At 44.8% G+C, this 23,512-nt stretch overlaps 1 protein-coding gene across 4 annotated transcripts in view; it reads right to left on the reverse strand.

Moving 5' to 3' along the window:
* Window positions 1–23,512, reverse strand: part of vps13d (vacuolar protein sorting 13 homolog D) — a 206,285-nt gene that overhangs the window by 4,751 nt on the left and 178,022 nt on the right. For 2 of the 4 annotated variants that reach the window (XM_054745595.2, XM_054745599.2), the window contains exons 60-68: window positions 20,588–20,737; window positions 18,299–18,395; window positions 18,072–18,220; window positions 14,883–15,017; window positions 4,951–5,118; window positions 4,703–4,835; window positions 4,049–4,244; window positions 3,844–3,975; window positions 3,520–3,760 (exon numbers count right to left, since the gene is read on the reverse strand). In XM_054745595.2, coding sequence (XP_054601570.1) covers window positions 3,520–3,760; window positions 3,844–3,975; window positions 4,049–4,244; window positions 4,703–4,835; window positions 4,951–5,118; window positions 14,883–15,017; window positions 18,072–18,220; window positions 18,299–18,395; window positions 20,588–20,737 — 1,401 coding nt within the window. Of the gene's footprint in view, window positions 1–3,519; window positions 3,761–3,843; window positions 3,976–4,048; window positions 4,245–4,702; window positions 4,836–4,950; window positions 5,119–14,882; window positions 15,018–18,071; window positions 18,221–18,298; window positions 18,396–20,587; window positions 20,738–22,900; window positions 23,221–23,512 lie in introns of those variants that run through there. The other 2 variants (XM_054745598.2, XM_054745597.2) reach the window with 2 other exon arrangements.

Here is a 23,512-nt window from a genome sequence, read left to right on the forward strand (position 1 = left end):
ACTCAGAGTAGTTTCCTAACCCTAATCAAAATCTTTATATGTGCTTGATCCTTGGATGATGTTGCATATGCTTTGTATTGGCCACGCCCATTACTGCCTAACTAGATTTTTTGCTAGATCACACAAAACACAAAACTTAGTTTAAATCACCAATCCATTGTTCTTTGTCGAATCAACCTGAAACTTGGCACATATGATCTATAGATATAGGTCATTGTGGTGAAGAGAACTGCAAAAAATATTGAAAATAGCTAGCATGACCTAATTGATAATATTTCCAAAATTTTTCAAGATTAAATGATGAGACTCTGGATTCTCTCAAAGTATGAGCTGTAAGCTTAATGTATCACATTTAGTTCAGTTTAACCAAGGGAGGGTGCTAAAGGATCAAATAGTTTATATCGGCATAACGGCTTGATGGATTTCCACAAAACCTGGCACAAATGTCCATTACCGCACCCTTAAGCCATAATTTAAAAAATGATTTTAAAGTGGGCGTGGCTTCAAGGTTTTAAGATATGTTGCAATTTAAGAGATGAAAAATATATGCACAAATTTACAGATCATATGTGTAATGGTGTTGTCTACAACCACAGAATTTTTGTTTAGTCCATTAGGTGGCGCTGAACCCAAAGATATATTTAGCTATTTTTGCTATTTTGCTAAAATAGCAAAATATGTAAAACATGCCTTTGTTAAACTCTCCTAGCCATTTAACCCAATCAAATCGAAACTTTGCCTGACAAGAGGGGGACAGCGGGTGAACAAAAAATGTAAACGTTTTTCTAATATAACATAGACATATTCTCATCATTAAAACAATTTTTTTTACAATAAATTCATAACATGTTGACATTTTAAAGCTCTTTACACCTATAGTACCTAAGGTCAATTCAAGTGTACAATTCAATTTTCAGCTAGGTGGCAGTATAAAATGGAAGAATTTACATTGTCAGAATGGGTGAATGGACTTGCATGAAACTTTTTTCATTATACAGCCTTGATACAATGATAGCAATATGGTAATGGTTGGTCAAAGTGGGTGTGGTTTATGTACGTCTACATTTTCTAAATTACCTAAAAATCACTAATTGCATGTAGGGGGCTAAGGTGCTCAGTTGGGGTAATTACATAGACTCTGGGATTATATAATGAAATTCGCAACTTTTTCAATTTTACAACAGTTTTTTTAGGCTAGCAGTCATAGCACAAATTCTCTTATGCGTAATGTCTAGAAATTTTGATCAGACTTTACTTGCATATTGTCTAATGAACCCTTAAAATGTTGTCAAGATTCGAGCGCCCCCTTGTGTTAAATGTTATTGAGATTTTTAACCCAAGACACCATATACAAATACATATACATATATATATATATATATATATATATATATATATATATATATATATATAGACCTGGGGATGGACTGTCCAATCTCGGGGGCAGAAGTTGCTGAGGTAGTCAGACAACTACACAGCGGCGGAGCCCCGGGAGCGGATGAGATTCGTCCTGGGTATGTCAAGGTTATGGATGTTGTAGGGCTGTCATGGTTGACATGTCTCTGCAACATTGCGTGGTCATCGGGGGCAGTTCCTAGGGAGTGGCAGACCGGGGTGGTGGTCTCCATCTTTAAGAAAGGTGACTGAGGGTGTGTTCCAACTATAGGGGGATCACACTCCTCAGCCTCCCTGGAAAGGTTTACTCCAAGGTACTGGAGAGGAGGGTCCGATCGATAGTTGAATCTCAGATTGAGGAGGAGCAATGTGGTTTTCGTCCTGGCCGTGGAACTGTGGACCAGCTCTATACCCTTGCAAGGGTGATGGAGGGGGCATGGGAGTTTGCCCAACCAATCCACATGTGTTTTGTGGATTTGGAGAAGGCTTATGACCGTGTCCCCAGGGCCACCATGTGGGGGACGCTCCAGGAGTATGGGGTGGGTGGCTTTCTGTTAAGGGCCATTCAGTCCCTTTACCAGAGGAGCGTGAGTCTGGTCCGCATAGCCGGTAGTAAGTTGGACCTGTTCCCGATGAGGGTTGGACTCCGCCAGGGCTGCCCTTTGTCACCGGTTCTGTTCATTACCTTTATGGACAGAATTTCTAGGCGCAGCCGTGGTGTGGAGTGTGTCGAGTTTGGTGGCAGGAGAATCTCGTCTCTGCTTTTTGCGGATGATGTGGTCCTCCTAGCTTCATCCAGCTCTGACCTTCAACTCTTGCTGGGTAGGTTTGCGGCCAAGTGTGAAGCGGCTGGGATGAGGATCAGCACCTCCAAATCTGAGACCATGGTTCTCGACCGGAAAAGGGTGGCTTGCCAACTCTGGGTCGGGGGAGAGGTCCTACCTCAAGTGGAGGAGTGTAAGTATCTCGGGGTCTTGTTCACGAGTGAGGGTAGGAGGGATCGGGAGATCGACAGGCAGATTCGTTCGGCGTCTGCAGTGATGCGGACACTGAGCCGATCTGTCGTGGGGAAGAGGGAGCTGAGCCAGAAAGCCATGCTCTCGATTTACCGGTCGATCTACGTCCCAATCCTCACCTATGGTCATGAGCTTTGGGTAATGACCGAAAGAACGAGATCGCGGATACAAGCGGCCGAAATGAGTTTCCTACGTAGGGTGGCCGGGCTCAGCCTTAGAGATAGGGTGAGGAGCTCGGACATTCGGGAGGGACTCGGAGTAGAACCGCTGCTCCTCTGGATTGAAAGGAGTCAGTTGAGGTGGTTTGGGCATCTGGTCAGGATGCCTCCTGGACGCCTCCCTGGGGAGGTGTTTCGGGCATGTCCTGCCGGCAGGAGGCCCCCGGGTCGACCCAGGACACGTTGGAGAGGTTACATCTCCAATCTGGTCCGGGAACACCTTGGGGTCCTGCCGGAGGAGCTGGTGGAGGTGGCCAGGGAGAGGACGGTCTGGAGCTCCCTAGTTGGGATGCTGCTCCCGCGACCCGGATAAGCGGAGGAAGACGACGACGAGAAAAGTCCACCCAAAACCCACGCTAAATTATTCTTACAAACAAACCCTAACCCACCAATACCCACGCTACATTATTCATACAAAGAATTTGCTTCACTTGATTAAGGATGCACAATATTTGCTTAGCTGTGGTTTTTGCTATATTGCAAAAGCCACAAAACGTAGTTTTAGTGACCACTGCATCATTTGAGATTTGGTACATAAGATCTGTGGACAAAGATAACTAAATGTGATAAATGTGTGCAAATAAAAATGCCAAAAATGTAGTGCTAGCTAGCACATGACTGAAATGACTATCTCCACTATTTTTCCAAGATTAAATGGAATTCTCATGAGGATGACGATATTAGCCATGCATATCAACTTATTGGCACAAAGCTTCGTGCAGATGTTCTGAAAACTCACTGGAAGGCCATACATTGAATATGATTGTATGGTCACACAGATACATGCAAGCACACAGACACATGCACATGCACGCGCACACACACACACTCAAATTCATGCAAGCTTACACGCACACGCACACACACACACAGTAAATTCTTTGGCTCACCATGGGTTTTTGGTGGGAGGGGCCAGGAATAGCAACCCCACTATTGGTGTTCTCTGCCTTCTTGGTAAGCTGCACATAGACTTTCCCATGGTCTTTAGAGACTAGACAGTGGTAGAGGTCATCATATTTGACCTCCAGGAAGATGCCTTCTCTGTCAACATAGTCCCCCGGCTTCAGGAAGTAAACCACCTTAGAGGAGATCAGGACGTTGTAGCTGTCCATCGGTTCCACAGCAATAAAACTAGAGATTAGAATAGGTTGTTGAGGGGCTAGAACAGGACAGTGACATTCTGATCGACACAAGAGAAGCTGAGGCTGACTTACAATTCAGACTGGATGTTATCAGTGAGGCAGAAGAGCTGTTCTTGGCCCTCCGCTTGACCCGCTGAGAAGCGAGCAAGAAGGCCCTGAGGTCCCCTACAGCAGCGGGGCTTCCTAACACGCTGCACACTGAATCTAAACAACACAATGACAACATTAACACTTCCCTCTCAGCCAGTCAGTCCGACAGTTAAAGAACTAGTCCTACCTGTGGTTACTCAGACTGGCCATATCCCGAACTGTCTGGGCCGTCTCTGAGGCAAAGTCCAGAGCTCCAGCAACAGGTTTGGTCACAGTTCCAACCAGACCCTTACCCAGACCTGAAAAAAAGCCACCGACCCCCCCCTCTGTTTTCACACCCTCCACCGTGGACGTGATGATACTCGTCATACCGCCGATAATTCCTGGTGGAGAAAAGCTTGGTCACATGTCCAAACATGAAGATAGCTTGATGTAAAAAACCCAAAAACACATTCTAGTTCAGACTGATTAGAACATCTGGACTAGGTGTCTTCTGCTGTAGTATGACTGCATGTTTTTAAACTGGTGATTAACATTAGATTACAATCTAGAAGCTCATTGACAGGAATGATGAAAATGCACTTTCAGTTGGTTTAGAACATTTAGAACGTGCAGGACTAACTAATCCATGACAAGATGGAACTGATAATTCAGTTATATCATGTGACCCGGCCAAGCTTGGTCCCGGCTGGTAAACAAACTCTGAGCTCAAAATGATCCCACTTACTTTGTGAAATCTCTGACTAACAAATAAACACAGTCAGCTAGCAGGACATCTGACTGCAACCCCTTCAGGACTTTATATGTGCAAATAAAACATTCTCAGTCACAAGGTCTTCACCATGAGCTAGTCCATGAATCCCTGCCACCAGATGCTCTCCACTGGTGGCGCCGTGGTATCTAATGTACTCCCGCTCATTCTGGTGCCGGTTGTCCATGGTCTTCCCAAGTCCATCTGACAACGTGCCTGCAAACTGACCAAAAAGATGCAGAGATACTCGACCATGGTTTTAGATCCACACTTTGAAAGAAGAAACAGCAGAAGAGACAGAGGGACTGGACAGACTCTGATATTTAACAAGTTTGTACCTTAGCAGCTGAGTTGGATACACCATGAGTCACATTGCGAATGAGACCACCCACATTGCCATACTTGATGAGCTCAGATACACCCTCTGTGACATCATTCAGTAAGCCCATTGGGTTCCCCAGGAAGTCCACCGAGCCAAGGATCTGAGCTGCTTGGCTCATCAGTTCCTATAAATCAAACATAAAAGCAGATGCAAATAAAACATCTGACAAAAGCACAGAGATTTCACTGATTTAGTCACAATAAAAACACTTTTCACCAACCTAAAAACACAGAGAACAAGAATTAATCCTTGTCCAGTTTCATGGTTTTGAAATTAAAAGCAAAAGAAGAGAGCAGGCTTTTGCAGGTCTTGGACCAAAATTATGGAACGATTTCCTGCTGCTGGTCAGGCAAGCATCATCTCTGGATGTTTCTAGGTGTAGATTAAAGACTCATAATATTCTTTAGGTTTTCTAAAGGAGTTGGGCAGAGTTTTTTTTCTGTTCATTTTAGATTCTGTCACTACACATGTCTTAAGGCTGTGGTTGGCACTAAATGCACTGATTTATTATCGTGTGACTGTTCAGTAAAACAATGTTGATTTTATATTTCAAGTCAAAGTCATTTATTGTCATTTCTACCACATGTGCAGGACATACAGAGAAACGAAATTGAGTTTCAGCACACACAATTCAAAGATCAGACATACGTGGGTAAGACACATAACAAGAATTGGTGACTGCGGTCATTCGCAACATGAGTCGCGCTACCTTAATAGATAGATGAAAAGGGTATTACATGAGGATAAGTGGGGGTAGGTAAAAAAAGGGCATAGCAGAGTTAGCCCCAGCGGGGAGTAACTCTATTATACAAAAAAACCTCCTTTAAACATGGAAGCACAAACAGCACAGATACAACATCAGAGTCCGATGGGGAGGCGGGGATGGGCGGGATCCTGAAGCCTCCAATGGGAGCTGCCACTGCGGCGCATCGACCAGCTGCAGACCAACAGGTGGGAGGGAGAGATAAGGACCAGAGAGCACATTGAAGTTTCCCGCAGACGTCTCAATCTGAAGGAAGAGGGTGAAGGTCGGGACACAGCATCTGTCGGCATTCCTCCTTTCGTGGGGGTGTGTTGAGCAGCCTTGAGAGGCTGCTATGGCGTCAGATAAGGATAAACATGACTTTGTTTAGGGCAGGCAGAGATAATTTTTCCTCTCCGCCTTGGAGTCTATAAGTGGTCATTCATGTCCACCAGTGAGCCAATTTTACGTTCTAAACATCCCCACATCGTCCGGCGACCCTCTCCGAGATCAAATCCATCTTGCGTACTATCACAGGCAATGCTGCGAGGACATTATCCAGCTTGCGGTTCACCTCGAGTAACGTCCCAGTTTGTGAGGTCACCGCCCGAGCGGCACATTCCGTGGGTATGGGTCGCACTCCAATCGCTCCCGTTTTCCCAAATTTCCAGAAAACCAGATATCCTCCCACTTCAATCAGAAGAAATCCAGTGATCATCAGGCCAAACATCCACAAATCTTCCACGTCCTCGATGGACAGCTGAGAGAGGCACACGATTCGCCAGACCTCCCAAGAATCGAGTGCATATCCCGATGCGAATGTCACCTCGGGACAGGTGGGCGCCCCCTTCTCCGTTCTCATCGTAGAAAAAATTTTGTCAATCGCGTTGAATGACCAGTTAATTAAGTCCATATTTCCAAAAAAGAGTAGTGGTTTCAGGAGAAATGCAGAGAAGTGCTCTGTAGGCAGACAGGACAAGAGCCTTGGGGAAGCCGATAAGGGAGCTGAGAAAAAAAGCGTCTGTACTCTCTGAAGGCTGAGAAGAAAATTTCCTCATCAGGTTGACACAGTGATAGTTTACTCTTGTTGTATCGTTGTGTGTCCCTTTTCTGCAGGTCTAGCAGCAGACTCTTGTTCATCATTGATTGTTTATTTTTGTGGAACACCCCCCCTTCCTTTTGTCTCTACCGTTCTCTTTCTCCTCTGACTCCGTGTCTGGTCGGAATTACAATCATTCAAAAAACAACAACAATAAGGTTTTAAGTATCAGGCGTGGCATTAAAGCAGAAGCTTTGATGCTCCACCTGAGAGTAAATCTGTAAGGCTTGTCACCAGCATTCAGACATCAGTTCTGTTTGCTTCACAGCCAGACAGGACACGGGGAGAAAACAGATTCTGTTACTGCAGGGCTAGTACACATGCATCATGCACAGTACATAGAGCACAGAGCGCCCAGGGCGGCACCAAGCAATCAGGCATTCATTTTAAGATCAGCTACTGGAAACCATGTACACCAGAGGTGGACTGGCGATCTGCGAGTTCTGGACAATCCCAAAATGGCTGGTGTGCTCTAGAGCCAGTAGTTGTGCTTCGAACTGGTGTCGGCATTCAAGCCATTTTATCAATAGTATTATTATTCATGTATATTAAAAGGGATATTCCACCCCAAGTGAAATTTTGTCTATTGTCGTAATCCCCAGAGTTGGAAGAGTGAGAAAAAAGCATTTTGTTATCTAGCGCTGAGCTAAAGCAGTCCGTCTGCTTTAGCTGAGGATAAATAATGGAAGTGAATAGCAGACATTAGCATGTTGTGTGCAAAAGTGATTAAAATAATTCAATAATAATACCAAGTATTTCTGGTGAGCTCAATAATCATGTCGACTGCAAACGAAAAGTAAGAAGTTACACGAAGGATTTGCCGGAGCCGATTTAGACATGAGACTAAATTATGACAAAGCACCGCTGTAAGCCGCCGCTCCATGGCGCATGGCGATTGGCAGCTGAAAACAAAAAATAATACGGCCACCAGCTGACTGGTTTAGATCTCTGGACTCCTCAATCACTAAATTGCTTTGGCAGGATAAACCTCCACGAATTAGCTTAAAAATGCTTCAGAAGACCAAAGACAGAAGAGGACTGGAGTTGCCCAACTTTTATAATTATTTCTTAGCCAACAGGCAAACACATTCTCACACCCAAAGCATCAAATAATGACGCGTGTGACCAAGCATCAAAATATGACGAGTAGGGAGCCCCAGCGCGTCGGGAAAGGGCGCGCTGGGACACGTGTCGTCGGGGGGTGTCAGTATCTGACGCCCGCGGTGACACGGACATTATTCCTCGAACCTTTAGCGATCTAACCTTCCCCTTACCCCTATCCTAACCTTAACTCAGTATTTTCCAATTAAGCTTCGCATGCGCACCCTAGTTAAGGTTAGAATGAGGGTGAGGGGAAGGTTAAGAAGTTCATAAGACGGTTAAATGTCCGTCTCACCGTGGGCGTCGGTATCCGATGCTCTGGGACAACGCGTCCCTGCATTATTTGATGCTTTGGGTGTAAGAATGTGTTGAACGTGCTGCAATATATACCAAGGTAGTTGCAAGATAACCCACTAGATGAGTCCTGGTTAGACAGAACAGACACTTTGCAATACGATAGAGGTTTCAGACTTATCATTTATTAGCTCAAGCATAAGAAAACATGAAGGCTTCAAAAGTATTAGTATCAGCACCTCTCTGACAGCATGGTGGGAGTATCTTAAAATGACAGAGTCTTCACTAGTACCATGCAGACGCACACCTATCTGGAATAATCCTGATATTTTGAAAAAATAACCAAATGATGAACCTTCCGGACTGGAAAAATAAAGGAATCCTATACCTGGAACACATATATGAAGGATTGGACTTCATCCCATTTAATCAAATAGTCTCCCAATTTGGAATGGATAAGAATAGCTTTTTAGAATACCACCAAATTAAATCTGTAGTCAAACAAAAATTTAAGCTCAATAAAATAGAATTACAAACACCACCAAGGGTATTAGACTTCTATAATCTCAAACCCCCCAAACTACTGTCTAAAGTATATAAGACACTGTCCAAAATAGACGATAGAATTGCAATCCCTATTGAAAAATGGGAGGTGGATCTATCAGTTAGCTTTGACCAGAACTTCTGGTCCCAAACTTGTTTAAAAACTTTTAAAATGATCAGACACCCCAATTTACAACTAATTCAGTACAAAATTCTACACAGAGTACACTATACAGGTCATCGGATGTTCAAGATGGGGTTTGTGTCGTCTGACACCTGTACACACTGCACAAACAACATTCCTGACAATTACATTCATGCACTGTGGTCCTGTCCACCTGTCCAGGAATTTAGGGGTAGAGAATGTGAAAACCTGTCAAAGTCTCTGAAATGTCATATCCCAACCACCCCCTCTCTTTGTTTACTGGGAAACCTGGACGATGTCCCGATTGAAACATCTTTGGTTCACGTGGTTCTGACTGCCATATGCGTCACTAAGAAAACTATCCTCTTGAATTGGAGAAATAGAGAAACTCTCTGCATTAACCAGTACAGAAATTTTTTTGTTAGATCATATTACACTTGATTTAGCCTCTGCTTCCACTTCAGATTAACCTCTCTGGGCTCCTTTGATCGGTTCCATCACATAGCGATGGTGGGGGATCATAGATATTGTCCTGCGGGATGATGTGGGTGATGGGGTGGAGGTCTGAGTTTGGAGTATTCGGACGTTATCTGGAGGTGGGTTCACTAGGGGTGTCTGGAACTGGGGGGCTGCTGCTGCCCCCCCTCTGGGGGGGAGGATGTCCAGGAGGGGGAGGACCCAACCTTACCTGGATGTCCTATGTCTTATATGTTCTGGAAGTTGTGCAAATGCAGGGATGGGAGTAGATATTCTGCTGGGGTGGGGCTGGGTTGGTGCCCTGAGACTCCGTGAGGCTCTGTGATGCTGCTACTTTGGGCCTTGGCAAGATGGGCTGGGGTCTCCATGCCCTGGGTGGCATTTTGGCAACAGCACCAGAGGTGCCTATTGGGGCCAGTGGGGAAGCTGTCTCCCTGGAGGGCTTAAGTCCAACCAGCCATTCCTCCCCATCCCCACACATTTTTCTCCTCCTGCTCCCTCATATGTTCACACAAACATGCACATAGGAGCTTGGGGGGTGGACAAGTCAGGGGGTGCAGGTATGGACTCCATTTCCACATTCCTGTGGAAACCAGCCCCCAATTTTATTTGCACCTAAAACACTTCCACCAACGATATTCCACACAAACACACACTTAGGGCCTTGGGAGTGAGCACATTCAACGGCACTTGGCAGGGGGATTTTTCAGCCTCATCCCGAGTGCCGGTGCCCGCTTCCAATTTTAAAGTGAACTTAGACACTGAGGGCTGTGGGTGCAAGTGGGGTGGTGTGGTGGCATCAGCTGGCATAGGCCAGACGATACCCGCAATGCCCGCTCACCACAGCCATGGAATTCACCTCATCAACACACACTAACACTGCATTGGGGCAGACGGAGGGAGACTAGGGGTCTTAGCACACCTCTGTTGTCGCTTGGCTTCCCAGGGCTGGAGGCTAGAAGGGGGATCTGGCCGTCCGGTTGGGGTCTGGGGTGGTGGGTTGCTTTGCTCAGCATTGGGCAGGGGAGCCTGCTCATCAGCACCCCAGCAGAAAGGGTCAAACTCTGGGAACCGGTAATGGTTGTACCTCATGTGCAGCAGTACCGGGACCAGAGTGAATAGGGTGTGTATGGGGAGCATGAGTGGGTGTCCGGCATGCATTTTTCTAATTCTTAGGTTCTATGTGTATGTGCGGGCATGAGGGAGGGAGTGTGTGACTATGTCTGTGTATGACTGTATATGTCAGGTGGGGACTTTGACTCCTCCCTTCTCCTGGGACTTCTTTTGATGCTATAAATCTTCGTCCCCCTGCCACACCTGGTGTGGGGTGTGGTGCCTTGATCTGCCTGAATGTTCGTGGCTCCCAGGTCAGGGGGTTTAAGATTTTTGGCACCTGCCTGATCAATCCCGGAGGCTGCCTGGTGGGATCTGGGTCCCTTGGCTCTGCTGGGTCCCCGGTGGGGGTGGTTGCCCCTGGGTCCAGGCCGCTGGATCCCGGGCTCGGCCGGCTGGGGGGTGGGAGGCTGCGGGCGGGCCTGTGGGCTTGCTGCTGATATCTCCCGGGACTCTGCCGGCTGCTGGTTGTGGCCCCCCGGGGCGATCCTCTGCGCCTCTTGAGGGGGCAGGGGCTTTTCTAGTCGCAGTCTCCTTTGGGTCCCTGTCCTCTGGGACAGCTCCTGGATCTCTGGGACTTGGAGCTCCCTCCATCTTCTACACATCTTTGGGGGGCAGATCTGTGGTCCCTCACACTCTCTATTGGACGCTCCTATAGAGAAACCTTACATAAACAAGCGTGTGTACACACACAGGTGCTCACATGGTGCTCTCAGAAGTATGGACTTGGGCACGTTCAACACAGGTCTTAAGGCTATGGTTGGCACTAAATGCACTGTGATTTATTATCGTGTGATTGTTCAGTTAAACAATGCTGATTTTATATTTCTTCATCAAGTTGACGCCGTGATAGCTTGCTCCTGATGTATTGTTGTGGGTCCCTTTTCTGCAAGTCTAGAAGCAGACTCTTGTTCATCATTGGTTGTTTATTTTTGTGGAACCTGCTGGGTTCCTTAAACAGGAAACATTTTACTGATTGGCTCATTGAACTGACCTGTATAGGAATATTTACCATGTGAAGGTCCTTGAGAAGACTCTTGTCCTGATTTGGTGCTATAGAAATAAACTTGAATTGAAGTGAACTTCCTGCCTTCACCTGGAGGGATCTCAGACTGGACGGGTCCTATCGGAACTGTCTACGGGTTCCTGATATCTGCGGTTCACTCCACCGGCAGTAACCCGCACGACCCCCCGGATTGAACGAGAACCTCCACAACAAGGGTGCGTAGACTTGGCACGACAGATTGCATCTGATGCAGTTTTTTTTTAAATAAACAACTCTCTAGTTTATAAACAAATACATTCTTTTACACCCAGATTTCACAATTTTCTCAGATACAAAGAATGGTTTTGCTAAACATCTTGCTTCCATTACATCATCTCACATCCACCACACCACATCTCATTATTCATATCTTGTCATGTATAATCATTAGTTTAGTAAAAAGAATTAAATTCATTCTATAAACTATATACTGACTCTTTCTGAATTAATACCAAGTGTTTATGGTCCCTGAAGAAGCAAAGAACCCTAGAATCTTCTGGTTAAACATTCAAAGATCAATCAGGTTGATATTTATATGGAATCATCACATCTTATTGGTCATAATTAATTTGTAGTGTCAATCCTTATCAAGTTCACTTTTACGCTACATTTTGTTGTTTTATTTCATGTTTTTTGCAGCAGACCATGGTCTCCTTTCACTTGAAACATGTCAAATGGAATATTCGATTAATCAGAAGATTCAATAGAATATTCAAATACTAAAATATCCAATAGCTGCAGTCCTATTTTAAACCAGAACAGAAAAACAAACAAACAAGAAGACACAAAAACACAACCTGCACCAAAGCGAGGTACGCCTGAGAAGGTTAAAGTTTATAAATACAACACGGTGGTGTTGTACTTGGACCAGTTCATTCAACGATCATTCCTGAACTTATTATTATTTTTGTGAACGTAAACCAAACTCGCACGTGTTTTGCCTGATGAATATTAAAGTGAGCTCTCATTCTGGCGTGTGAACGGGTTTATGAATGGAGCTCTAACACAGTTAGAGAGCTCCAGATGTCCACGGAGCTAAAGCCTTAGCTAAAACATCCTGTTAACCATACAGTTTATAAAAATCTATCATACACAGTAGTGATCGGTGTGGTGTCTACCCTTCTGTGTCTATGCTGCTGTAATGAACAAATCTACACTAATTTGAATAAAAGAAAATGTTCTTTTCAAAATTACACTGACAATGTCTGAAGATATTTCAGAATCAGTTTTATAGTAAAGTACATGAGTTAAGCCTGGTTCATGCTTCTCCGTCAGCTACGCAAGGGACAGACAAGCACGGGTTGAAGGAAGCGTTTTACTCTCATACTTCTCCGTCTCCTGGAGAGTGTTGCAAAGCAATTGCCCGGCAGGACAGCAGAGGGCGTAGCGCTGTTCTGTGGTATCCTGTCATGTATCGGCCCAAAATAGTGTGTTTATATTGTGTTTTGTGTATATAAGAGACTTTTTAACACGGACATATTTGTCTCTCATTCTCCCACCTCTTCATGCGCTCCCCACCTCTAAACCCACGTTTCCTGACGTTTCCGTCCACAAATAAAATGCTTGCTGCGCATTTTTTCACTCCTCCAGTCACGGGAGAATTAAACGTTCATATTTTTAGAGTTTTTTTGCGAGGTATTCTTCAAGCTTCTCCGTGTCTGCCGCTAGTTATCCTCGGCTCTCTTTGCAATGGCGGCGCTGTAAACAACAGCGGCGTCCTGACCAATCACAAGCTTGCGTAATCCGTCTCGTTCGACGGATGTTTAAAAAAGTGGGCTCGACTCCGTACGTACTTGCGTGCCTGCCGGAGCCCTACGCAAGGACGGATAATGGCGTTGCGTGTCTCCGCACTGACGCAGACGGAGAAGCATGAATCAGGCTTCAGAGTCACGCTACCAGGAATCTGCTTTGGTGGTTGTTATTGTGTTTTAATTATATGCACTACTGGTGTTTGTCAGTGTGTTAAAGTAATTATAAGAACTACTTTTGGTTTTCAGAGATTGTAACACGTTTTTTTATGCTGGTGCTACAACCTTTTGTTCTGTGCTACAAAACCTACAACCTTCACTAGAAGCTACAAATGTTAACGTACAGCCCTGCCATGTCCAACATTGTTGCCTTGTTTTAACTTCTGTGTAGCATACAAATAACTTTGCATGTGTACATATCAGCTCATGCTACTTTTATGTCGGGTCACCAATCTGCTATGATGAGCCCACACACTATAGTCATTTCTCAGTTGTAATAGTAAAACCACCCAAACTGTAGAGCAGAGTAAAGCCACTCTGTGAAGTGGAAAACCCACATATTTACGGACAATGTCTGCAAGGGTACGGTTTACAACAACACGTTTTAAAGAAAAATCCATACCATGGTAAGTATACGGGATACACTGAACCCTCTGGAGACCCTCCATCAGGGTCAGAACATCACCTTGAGTATCTTTTAAATAAGAGGAGTCTACCTTGTTACCATCTCAAGAATCAGACTCAAGATATCGTCTGGCTGTTTTTGGATAAACTGGTTTGAATATTTTTCATAGGAGGCCAGATTGACCATCATCTTAGTGTGAGTGCAACCTCAACCATCCATGTGGGAAAACATAATCTGCTTAACCTTTTCAACCAATTTAGCAGAAAAGGGTTGCATTTCATTTAGACGATGTTCGGCTTGTAAGAATTTTAACAAAACCAGCATACACAGCAGAAGAAGTGGAAGGCAGGCTTCATTAACACACTTAAGCTGCTTACATGTCTGGGTCAGTACGGTCAGGGGTGGATCGCATTGATTGGGTCTCATACGAGTGGTTTTTGCTCACAAATGTTTCCCAAGAACTTCTCAGGAATGTTAAAATCTCTCAGCATGTGGGTGGCATTAATAATGTGCGAGAAAATCTGTGATGTCTTCCGTAAGATAAAGGTGGGCATGAGCTGTGCTGCATTTTGGAGTTCTGAACCACATTATTTTATTAATTTGCTCCCACGCTCTGACACACACACTTTATTATATTATATATGTATTTTAAACGTTATTTAATCTTCTTTTTTCAGAGGTGGTAGGCATGAATTTCAGCTGGCCAATCAGCCCCTAATATGCAGGCAGGGCCACACCCTGGCTGAATCTCCGGGGACGAGGTCAGGGAAAAGAGGGTTAGGACGGACAGGAAAACGCAACGATGACCCAGATTAGAAACAAAACGTACCCTTTCAAGACTGGTCCATGCCGACCCAGATGTAAAAGTGGCTTTACTAGATGTAAAAGGCTTTAAAAGATGCCCAGAATAGGACTATCATAGGACTGCAAGCTCCAAATGTGATGCGTTGACTGACCTCTCTGAAGTGTTTGAGGATGTCGTTGATGATGATTTCCTGAGTCTCATAGGGGTGCACTCTGGTGAATGGATACATGTTGATGATGGCATCTTCAAAACGAACCAGAGGGAAGCCCAAAGTGCCTTTCAGAGCCTGCGGAAATAACCACTTATTCATATGGGTCAGTAGAAACCAGTCTAACAGCTTTGCTCCTCTAAACCTTTAGTCTCTACGACTACATGTAAGCATCTCTTACGCAGACAAAGCTTCATTTTGCTTCCCAGATCAAAAATCTAAGTAAATGTTGACAGAAATACATATAAACATAAACAAAGTTACAATCAAGCCCCCACAATGCGGCTCAAAAATTGAAGCAATCCCGGAAGTACTAAAAATTGCAGTTCCACCCTCATCCACTAGGGGCTGGTGTCAGAAGCGAGCAAATCCTCATTGACTCCCATGTTAAAAATACCAATTTCACAGCAGAAATAAACATGTTTACAGTCTCCACTTCATGTTTTTCGGTAAGTAAAATTATATTTATGTATTTTAGGTCACTGCAGGAGCTGAGCTTAGATTTTAACATGTACTGTTTAACCATGAAATTTAAATGTAATAGGGTAAAACCCAGTGCATTTAACATAATGCTGCACTTTAGAACATGGGTTGAAATATAACATGTTGGTGGAGCTGGGTTCCCACTATCGGCTTGTGGAGCTCTCGGAGACCTCTGTGTTCCACCCGGTTCTCCCCAGCGGTCAGCCCGGCGTATCTCTGACTCAGAAGCTCTGGTGTTGTGCACAGTTAACTCCGGTTGTAGCTAGGTTGCTACCTCCGTTAGCTTAGCTCCCAACTCCGCGTTAGCTTTGGGTTAGCTTCAGGTTAGCTTGTAGCTAGTTCGACCGGGTGTCGTCAGTTGACCCCAGCCTTACAGCCCCACCCTCAGCTCCACCTCTCTTCCCTTTTGTGGAATTGTCTGGGCTTGACAGAGCCTGTGACACGGTCAAAATGGCGGTTACTCTAAACCAAAGAACAGCAGCATGAGGTGTTTTAATAGATCTGTCTGAGAATCAGTCTGTCCACCCACAGCCTCCCATAACATCAGATTTCACACAATGTCCCCGCCTTCGCCATTCCTCACATGGCCCCGCCCCAACAACACGTTCTCCTGCCAGCGTGCCGACAGCACACTTCAACCTGCGCATTGAAACGAACACTTGGGATAACTCCTTGAACCTTTTGCACAGCCTATAGGAAAATCTTTCATAGGCATGGCTGACATCTCAATCCCTATTACAATCCATTTCCATCGTTTTATTTTTAAAAATCGTGAAGATTTTGTCAATTAAGTCATGTGCTGTATGGGACAGCAGTAGGTCAGGAAGTGGAGCGGGTTTTCCAGTAATCGGAACGTTGTGTGTTCGATCCCGACTCTGACCAGAGAATGCTGCCTCATCTCTCAGTGCTCCCCAAGGCAGCTGTGGCTACAGTGAATGTCATGCCCACCAGTGTGTGACTGTGTGTGTGAATGGTGACAGACTGATTGTGTTGTAAAGTGCCTTGAGGGATTGTAGAACCCTACAAAAGCCCTATACAAATACAGGATATTTACCATTTACCATTTCAATATTACTGACAATGTTTATTAAATTCATTAAAAAAAAATTTTTTTTAAAAACATTTCAAAAATATTCTTGGATCATCATGGGGTCATGAGAAATCAGTCATGAAGGCTAGGCCTGTCCAAATTCACAGCCGTTAACATCCGGTCTACCCAGCCCACGTCGGCGGGGTGGGCTGGGTCCTTCGAAGGATGCAGACCCTGAATTGAGACACAGCCATAGTGTCATTAGCCCAATTTGCAATATTTCTGCAAAGTTCTTCATTACAATAACTTATCTTCATCGATAGATCATAAATCCCAAGTTTGAAGTTGATTCGACTAAAAATGACGAATTGGTGATAAAAATAGTTTTAGTGTTTTCTGTGATTTTGCCAAAACTCTAGTTAGGCGGAAATGGGCGTGGCCAAACACAAAAAAGATGCAGAATGATCCAAGGATCAAGAACATTCAAACGTTATTGAAGGTAAGGCCTATGGTTTGGGAGTTATTAGCTAACACATATCGACCTTCACAATAGCGCCATCTAGTGTTTTCTGGGTCTGAATTTTTGAATCTGAGTAGCGGTCCGGATTTTCTATCAGACTGCCATGTTAGATTTTTCCTGGCATTTTCTGGCTCCTGTGCCCATATAGTTTTAGCAGAGAAGAATAATAATGAAAAATCCGTACAAAAACAATAGGGTTCCCTGCCCGTTGGGCTTGGAACCCTAATATAAAGGGCTGGACATAATAATGGGCCTTCAGACAAGACTTCAGGAGGGAAGGCCCCTGCCTAACAGTCAAAGGGTGACCTTTCCACAGAGTTGGAGCCAAGTGTGAAGGTCTGAGGTGAGCTCATCCTCTAATCAGCCTCTAGCAGCCATTCCAGGTGAGCGGTGTCTGAACGGGACCAACTGCAGCAGATCCATTGTCAGCCACTGCTGGCTTACAAGGAGGCGGGAGACCACTGCTCAACGCTGGTTGATTACTCCACATGGGTATCTCCTAGTTGGACTTTCTCTTGCCACTTTGATAACCAACTCTAGTCTCTAGTTAACCCTAAGTTTAGTTACATTACCTGTTAACCCTACCTGATGTTTGCTTCTTGTTTTCTTCAGATCCTGCTCAACTTCTCACCCCCAGCCAAACTCCTGGACCTCTCTCACCAGCCTGCGTCTCCCTTCATGTAGTCCCGCTCACCACCGCTCATCCACCCTCCCTGGAGCCCGCTACCTCAGACCTGACAACCACTTTCCATGCAACTTCCTCCTCCTCCTCCATCAATGTACCAAACCTCCAACTAACCCTGATTCTGCTTACTGACCAGGTCCTGCCCTCCCTGCATTGCCCAGTTTGGGACACCCATAGTTGCTCATCGTTTCAAGAAAACCTTCATTCTTATTTACATCGGTTTGCTGTGTTGATTCTGCATGTCATGCATGTCAAGCACTCAAACCGCAACATGACACCAAAAGTGCAAACGCACGATCTCCTTGATCTACACCTGGAGCGAGGGACCACCAACAAATCCTGGTCAGCTGAACGTTGGAGTGAGTGTGGACAAGTCTTTGAAGTAAAGCTGATATCGGCATGATTCTGTGTTACCTTGAGGTCTGCAGGCAGCTTGTGTGAAGTGAAGACACTGAGTTTGATCTGAGGAAAACTGATCTTCAAATTCTCAAAGTAGTAGCGTTGAGGAGGTCCTGCTTCCTCATTGGGTCTCTCATGCAGGTTTTCATCCAGTTTCTCCAGCTCTGTATTTATAACAGGTGAAGAAGTTTACAAGCAAGCATATAAGCAAATATTACCAGAGATCAAAAATGGAGACCCACCTGCCTCTGCCTCTCCATAACCAAAGAAGCTGAGTAGCTTGAGCAACAGCTTCTCCTCGATGATGACGGTAAAGTGGCGGGCGGTCACCATGAGATGCTGAGAGCACATTTCATTATTAGTAACAGCATTCGGAGTAGGACGGGCTAAATGTGGTCATTCCAACATAAAAAATCTTCCTGCAGTTCTGTGGTGACAAAGGCCAATCAAAACTTTAGCTAGCGTTCTAACAAATCGTAGGCAAAGCGTGAAGATTCGGTAAATCCATGCTATAACCGGCTGTTGCGAGTAAAAGCCTTCACTTGTGATTTAGTTTGAATTGGTACGAGCAACAGTCCTGAGACAAACAGTGGCGGACTGGCCATCTGTGAGTTCTGGAGAATTCCAGAATGGCCAGTGTGCTCTAGGGCCGGTGTCGACCTTTCACCTTTCCCCCATCCGTCGGAGACCCCATAATAGAGCAGCAGATACATCCAGCCTCCCTCTCAAGTGGGCCAGTACGGCCATTTGTTTATTTATTTGTCAAAACCTCCTTGATTTCTGATCAAATCCCTCCCCGTCCTCAATCACCAGCTAGCCAGTGTCCCCCAGCGTGACCCCGGCCCCTCCCGATATGCAGGACTCGTGTTTTGTGCAGACGCTATGCCCAGAGCCGCCGTACTACTCTTGGCATGGGTCTGGCTGTGTGCCAGCATTGCTCGGACGACACTTCTGCATTAGTCCTGCCAGCTGACCCTCCCCAGACCCCAACAACAACTCTCTCTGTGAGGGGATACCAGATGTGTACGTTGATGGCAGCTCCTTTCGACGCACTGCTGAGCTGAGTTCAGGCGTGGGTGACGTTTGGGTGAAAGCTGACCAGAAAGACTCCTGGTGCTACCAGTTGGGCCCCCAGACCTCACAGTTGCCAGAAGAAGCTGGGATCCTAACAGTCCTGAAACTTGCTGCTGATGGCGGTGCACAGGGTGATCTGCACCGACTCGGACTATGCTTGGCTCAGCTTCACCTGCCATCTGCCCTATTGGAAAAGTAACGAGTTCTTGCCCTCCAACCGGAAGCCTGTTAAATATCGAGACCTTTTCATGGCACGTACGTATTTACGCCCCGACCCCCAATTTGGGAACCCGTATATTGGACCAATAATTACAATAGTAATACTCAAAAACACAGGCCTACCACGTGAGCCTTTAGAGCACCTATAGTCAATAATGCCCATTTTTGTCCTTCTTTACTTTTGATTTGGATATTAGCTTGTTTTATAGCTCGAGTTTTCAGTCTTCATCAGAGGTAGAAAGAGTACTCAAATGTCCTACTTTTCCTACCAATAATTTGATGATTTTTTACTTAAGTGGCGGTGGCACAGGAGTTAAGTACTCCTTAAGCCCTGTAATCAGAAGGTTGCAGGTTTGAGCCCCACTCAGTCTGTCACTGCTGTCGTGTCCTTGGGCAAGACACTTAACCCCCCTTGTCTGCTGGTGGTGGTCGGGGGGACCGGTGGCGCCAGTGCTCGGCAGCCTCGCCTCTGTCAGTGTGCCCCAGGGCAGCTGTAGCTACATGGTAGCTCATCGCCATCAGTGTGTGAATGGGTGAATGACTGGTTGTGTTGTAAAGCACCTTAGGGGGTTCCAGGACTCTAGAAGGCGCTATATCAAATACAGACCATTTACCAAGCACAAGTACAAGCCCTATTTAAGTTTGATGATTATTATTATTATTAAGTGAAACTACTTGCTCAACTTATTATTCAAGTATCATAAATACAATTTTCTCAAAGTAAAAGTTACCTAGTTACTTTTTTGTCAGCGTAAGGCTGGCTACATCTAAGTAGTGCTAAATCACAATGCCAGCTCACAACCAAATATGAGGTTCAGGAGTGATACTGGTGAGTCTGTTGGAGGAAATTCACTCATTCATGAGACAGCTGGTGAAAATGATGGGTAGATAATTCAGAGTTCAGCCAGGGACAACTCAAATTTAGACAATTGTCATTTTAGCTCAACAGATTTAGCAGCTTGTGTAACTAAATGGGATCCATTGAGTATGAAGAATGGGCTAAAATTCCATATTTATGTTTGCCTCGCTGACTGTTCACTGCCTGCTCCATGGCATCAGTTTATGCTGAGGCCTGTGCTACTGCAGGGAAAAGCTTGCATACATACCTGTACTGATGCATCACCCATAGTTAAACTGTCTGTATTTGGAGCTCACTGATGTAAGTTGTCATTCTCCAATGAGCACTAAAATCTAAATACTACTCTCAATTTGGAAAGTGTGAAGATGGTGTGATTAACCTTGAAGAGTGTTGTGAGCATAAGGCTGCTGGGAACCTTGACGGAGTTGACCTGCAGTGCCGGGCTGCTGTTGTTGGTTCCGCTGTCACCAGAAGATGGAGTCATCCACAGGATCACAGGCTGGGTGGTGCCCAGCAGCTGGTTGTCCACCTGGAGATACATCACACATCAGAGACAGGGGTGGACTGGCCATCTGGCCTACCGGGCATGTGGGCCGGTCCAGTCCGGTTTGGACAGACCAACCTACTTTGTTAAAAATGTTGCTGTGGGTATCTGCTTTTAGGTTTGATTAGCTTTATACCCGACTCATTACTTTGATTCTCTTTTACTTTTCTTTATATTTTAAAATTAAGTTTTTTTAATAGGGTTTTATGTTTATTACTTATTTTACTTCAATTTTATAACTTAACTTTTACGTTTGATACCGTTTTTACTTATGCACTCAAGAAAGTATAACAACAAAATCCCTAAAAGATTTAGGATTTTTTAGCTATTTGCTTTGTTTTCCCCAAGCCCCCACAATGTGGCTCTGAAATTGGTCTCAACCCGGAAGTACCAAAAATTGCAGTTCCACCCTCATCCACTAGGGGCTGGTATCAGAAGCGAGCAAATCCTCATTGACTCCCATGTTAAAAATACCAATTTCACAGCAGAAATAAACATGTTTACAGCCTGGTACCAAAACATGTTTTTGGTTTAAATGATCTAGTTTACACTCATGACAACTCTGAGGGGGGTGAATGTTTTTCTCACTCTTCTGTTTAAGTGTATTAAAAGCCTAAAATTCTGTATAATTAATGAGCATCAGACCCACGTGACCACAGAGCTAGCTCCGTGGAAAGGCCTCAGTAGAGCCTCGGTCTGGCCTGGAAACTGCTCCGGGATTTTGAGTCTCTGTGTGTGTGGATTCTTGTTTGGATATTATTTGTGCAATTGTTAGACAAAATGACTTGCTGTGGCATTAATTGCACTAATAGAGCGTCCAAGGAGTCTCCACTTCATGTTTTTCGGTAAGTAAAATTATATTTATGCATTTTAGGTCACTGCCGAGCTGAGCTTAGATGTTAACATGTACTGTTTAACCATGAAATTTAAATGTAATAGGGTAAAACCCAGTGCATTTAACATAATGCTGCACTTTAGAAAATGGGTTGAAATATAACATGTTGGTGGAGCTGGGTTCCCACTATCGGCTTGTGGAGCTCTCGGGAGACCGATGTTTTCCACCCGGTTTTACCCAGCGGTCAGCCCGGCGTATCTCTGACTCAGAAGCTCTGGTGTTGTGCACAGTTAACTCCGGTTGTAGCTAGGTTGCTACCTCCGTTAGCTTAGCTCCCACCTCCGCGTTAGCTTTGGGTTAGCATCAGGTTAGCTTGTAGCTAGTTCGACTGGGTGTCGTCAGTTGATCCCAGCCTTACAGCCCCACCCTCAGCTCCACCTGCACAAGCTTATGGACCTGCTGTTCCACTCTGTGGTGGTGGATCCTCTCCCATATCAGGAGTACTCGGACAAAGTTCCTGTTCCAGAACCTCTCTTGGCCCAGTTCCAAAGACCAGACAAACGGGATGCTGTGAGCAGGCACAGGTCCAGGTTGTAAAGTGCACGTAAGGCGAGCTACACAACAAGAAATTGTAATTATTAGTTAGTATTCTACTCTGTGTGGTTTTTCCTTCTCTCCTCCTCAGCCACCATCATCTCATCTGGCAGGAGAACAAAAACAGCTGGTGGCCAATCACTCATCTGTATTTTGTTGTTTTCCAATAAAGAATGAGTAATTATTTAAGTTTATGTTTTTTTAGCACACAAATATATCTGTAAAAAGTATCTACAAAGCTAATATTTACATAAGTATGATTCGGTTTAGCAATACAGCACTCTGTTTATTTTAGTAAGATTTTTAAACCAAGTAAAGTTAGTGAAGAACACATTTCTATTGGCTGCTAAGAAACTGTTGGACTTAAAACAGGCCTGTTGTAGAAACAAGTTGGCATAAATGATTCTTCCTTTTTTGTCTTAACCAAAGAAATTCCAGTAATTGAGCAAAAACATTTATTTTTTACGTCACATTTTATAAAATAACAGGACACAAAGTGTCGGGACATTTAAAAAATACTTAAAATAATAAAAGGGGCCCAGAGAGCTGCAGAGTGAGTGGAACATTGGGTTGTGAAGGAAGAACAGTTCTCAACAGTGTGATATGAGGGTGTAGAAGGTGAAGCCGGTGCAGGTCCTCCTTCATGTTCACCAGATTCACACTGCTGACCACCCCCATGTCATTGCCGCCACAGTGGATGAGAAGAACATCAGGAGCTGCTCTTCCATGCATGGAGTTGAAAAAGAAGGGGAGAAGGTCTTTCCACCTCAGTCCGCCCCAACCGAACCAGGAGACACGGACGTCAGGGAGGCCAAGGTTGTGTCAGAGGGTCTCTGCAGCTCTCTGGGCACCACGCCTCACTCAGCTGTCACCGATGATCCAAATGGCTATGGAGAAAAAAATAACAGGTTTGGCCTAGCTGTTTAAAGTACAAAACCATACATGAAGTGGTGAAGACAGGTACTTGGTACCTACACTTGCTGCGTTGTGTAGCTGATGTTGGAGACACACAGGCTGCCATGGTGACCTTTAAACAGATCTAAGAAAAAAATGTAATAAAAGAATGAAACTTAAAAACTCCCAGACCTCATGTCATATTTACTAATCAGCTATGGCTGATTTATTGTTTGGATCACAGTGAGTTACACTAATTCTAATATATTTTTATTTCTATTATACATACATACTTTTTAACTGTTATTTTCACATGACTGTTATCAGGCTCTCTTGTTCTGGTTCTCATGATAATAATTCTGTGTCTTCCAGTAAGTTATCTTGTGCTTACTTCATCTGTATAATGTCTCTTTACTTTTGGTGAATTGTACTGAGTC

Source organism: Nothobranchius furzeri, chromosome 10 (genome assembly GCF_043380555.1).
Source record: "Nothobranchius furzeri strain GRZ-AD chromosome 10, NfurGRZ-RIMD1, whole genome shotgun sequence".
Taxonomy (NCBI): Eukaryota; Metazoa; Chordata; class Actinopteri; order Cyprinodontiformes; family Nothobranchiidae; genus Nothobranchius; species Nothobranchius furzeri.